This window comes from Penaeus japonicus, unplaced genomic scaffold (assembly GCF_977035675.1).
Source record: "Penaeus japonicus unplaced genomic scaffold, GWHDUDI00000001_assembly GWHDUDI00000032, whole genome shotgun sequence".
NCBI lineage: Eukaryota > Metazoa > Arthropoda > Malacostraca > Decapoda > Penaeidae > Penaeus > Penaeus japonicus.
In genome coordinates, this window is record NW_028234434.1 from 16,319,224 (window position 1) to 16,320,815 (window position 1,592).

General features: G+C 35.3%; 1 protein-coding gene across 1 annotated transcript in view; it reads right to left on the minus strand.

Annotated features, from left to right (window-relative positions):
• Window positions 1-447, minus strand: part of LOC122258364 (uncharacterized) — a 13,236-nt gene extending 12,789 nt beyond the window's left edge. Inside the window, exon 1 of the mRNA XM_043024244.2 lies at window positions 1-447. This exon is cut by the window's left edge and continues 317 nt beyond it. Coding sequence (XP_042880178.2) covers window positions 1-338 — 338 coding nt within the window. The 5' untranslated portion in view covers window positions 339-447.
• Window positions 448-1,592: the final 1,145 nt, after the last annotated feature.

The window sequence follows — 1,592 nt, forward strand, 5'->3', positions numbered from 1 at the left end:
GGCCCGGCCATGTAGGCCCCGTACTCCGGCTGGTGGTGCCCCTGGGGCATGACCATGTGCTGGGGCATCATGTTGGAGGCGAGGCCACACGCCGCACGGTAGTCCACATACTCGTCGTAATACTGTCCACACGCGGCGCCGCCCATGTCGTATCCGTAGCCGCTGTTGAAGGCGTTCTCGTAGTAGGAGGTGTAGGCCGGCGGCTGGGCCGGGTACGTCTCGTAGAAGGTCTTCTGCATCGTGGAGGCGGACGGGGACACGACGCCTGCGCTGGCCGGAGCTATGTCATGCGTCTCACACGGCACCAGGTGAACTGACCCCTGGCCCGGCTCTCCCATCTTCCCGACCTCAGGTCACGTGCCCCGGCTCAGCCAATCACAGCCCAGGAACGAGGTCAGCCGCTCGCCTGCAAGAGGGAATCATGTGAACGGCAGGCAAGTCCAGCCCCCTTGACCCTGTGTGACCTAGCCTATCATGACACGGCCTTTAGTGCGTTACCAAAACACAATTAATTAAGGGAGATTTATGACCTAAATTTGAGCACAGGTGAGATGTCCATAACACACGAAACGGTGTTAATTAGCCCATTAGACTGACACTAAACACAGGAAATACACATGTTTATCGACATAATGAAGATGGCGACTTCGATTATAAAAATAAGATAAAAAAACATAATTAAATGTACTCATAAACAGTTAATACAAAAGTTTCATGAATATCTCTAACAGCGATGATATAGACTGTCATCAAATACCTATAACTACACGTCATTGTATCACTTATGTTATTAATCATTTATATTTTCTTAAATTAATTGTTCAGCGCATTTCGTTACTTAAGAAAAATGATAATTATTCATGATTATAGCATTAACAACAATATAATTATATTGATAGATAAACTGATGTAATAATGAAACGGATGATAATTAAAATCCTAATGATTATAATGTTAATAATGATAATGACAATAGTGATAGTAATAATTAGAATAATAGTGATAATAACAATTAAATAATATTAACAATAATAAGAATAATATTGATAATGCTAGTAGTGATAATAACAGCAATGATAATAATGATAATAATATTATTGATAATGATAATAACAATGAAAAAATAACAATGATGATAAAAATAATGATAATAATAATAATAATGGAAATAAGGATGATAATAACGAGAGTGACATTAACGGTAATGATAAGAGATAAACTAATAATAAGTAATAATGATAATGATAGCAATGATTATGATATCAATGATATTGATAATAATGATAATGATGGTAATAATCAAAATAATTATAATAATGATAGTAATGAGGATAACAAAAATAATAATGATAATGATAATACCTATCATAATAATAATGATGATGGTAATGATAATGATGATAATGATCATAGCAATAATAATAATGATAATGATAATATTATTGAAAATAACAATAAGGATGATAACAATAATAATGATAAAGATGGCAATGGTAATCATAATAATAATAATGATAATGATAACAGTAATGATGACAATGGTAATAATGATGATAATGATAGCTACAGAAATAATGATAATAAAGATAATT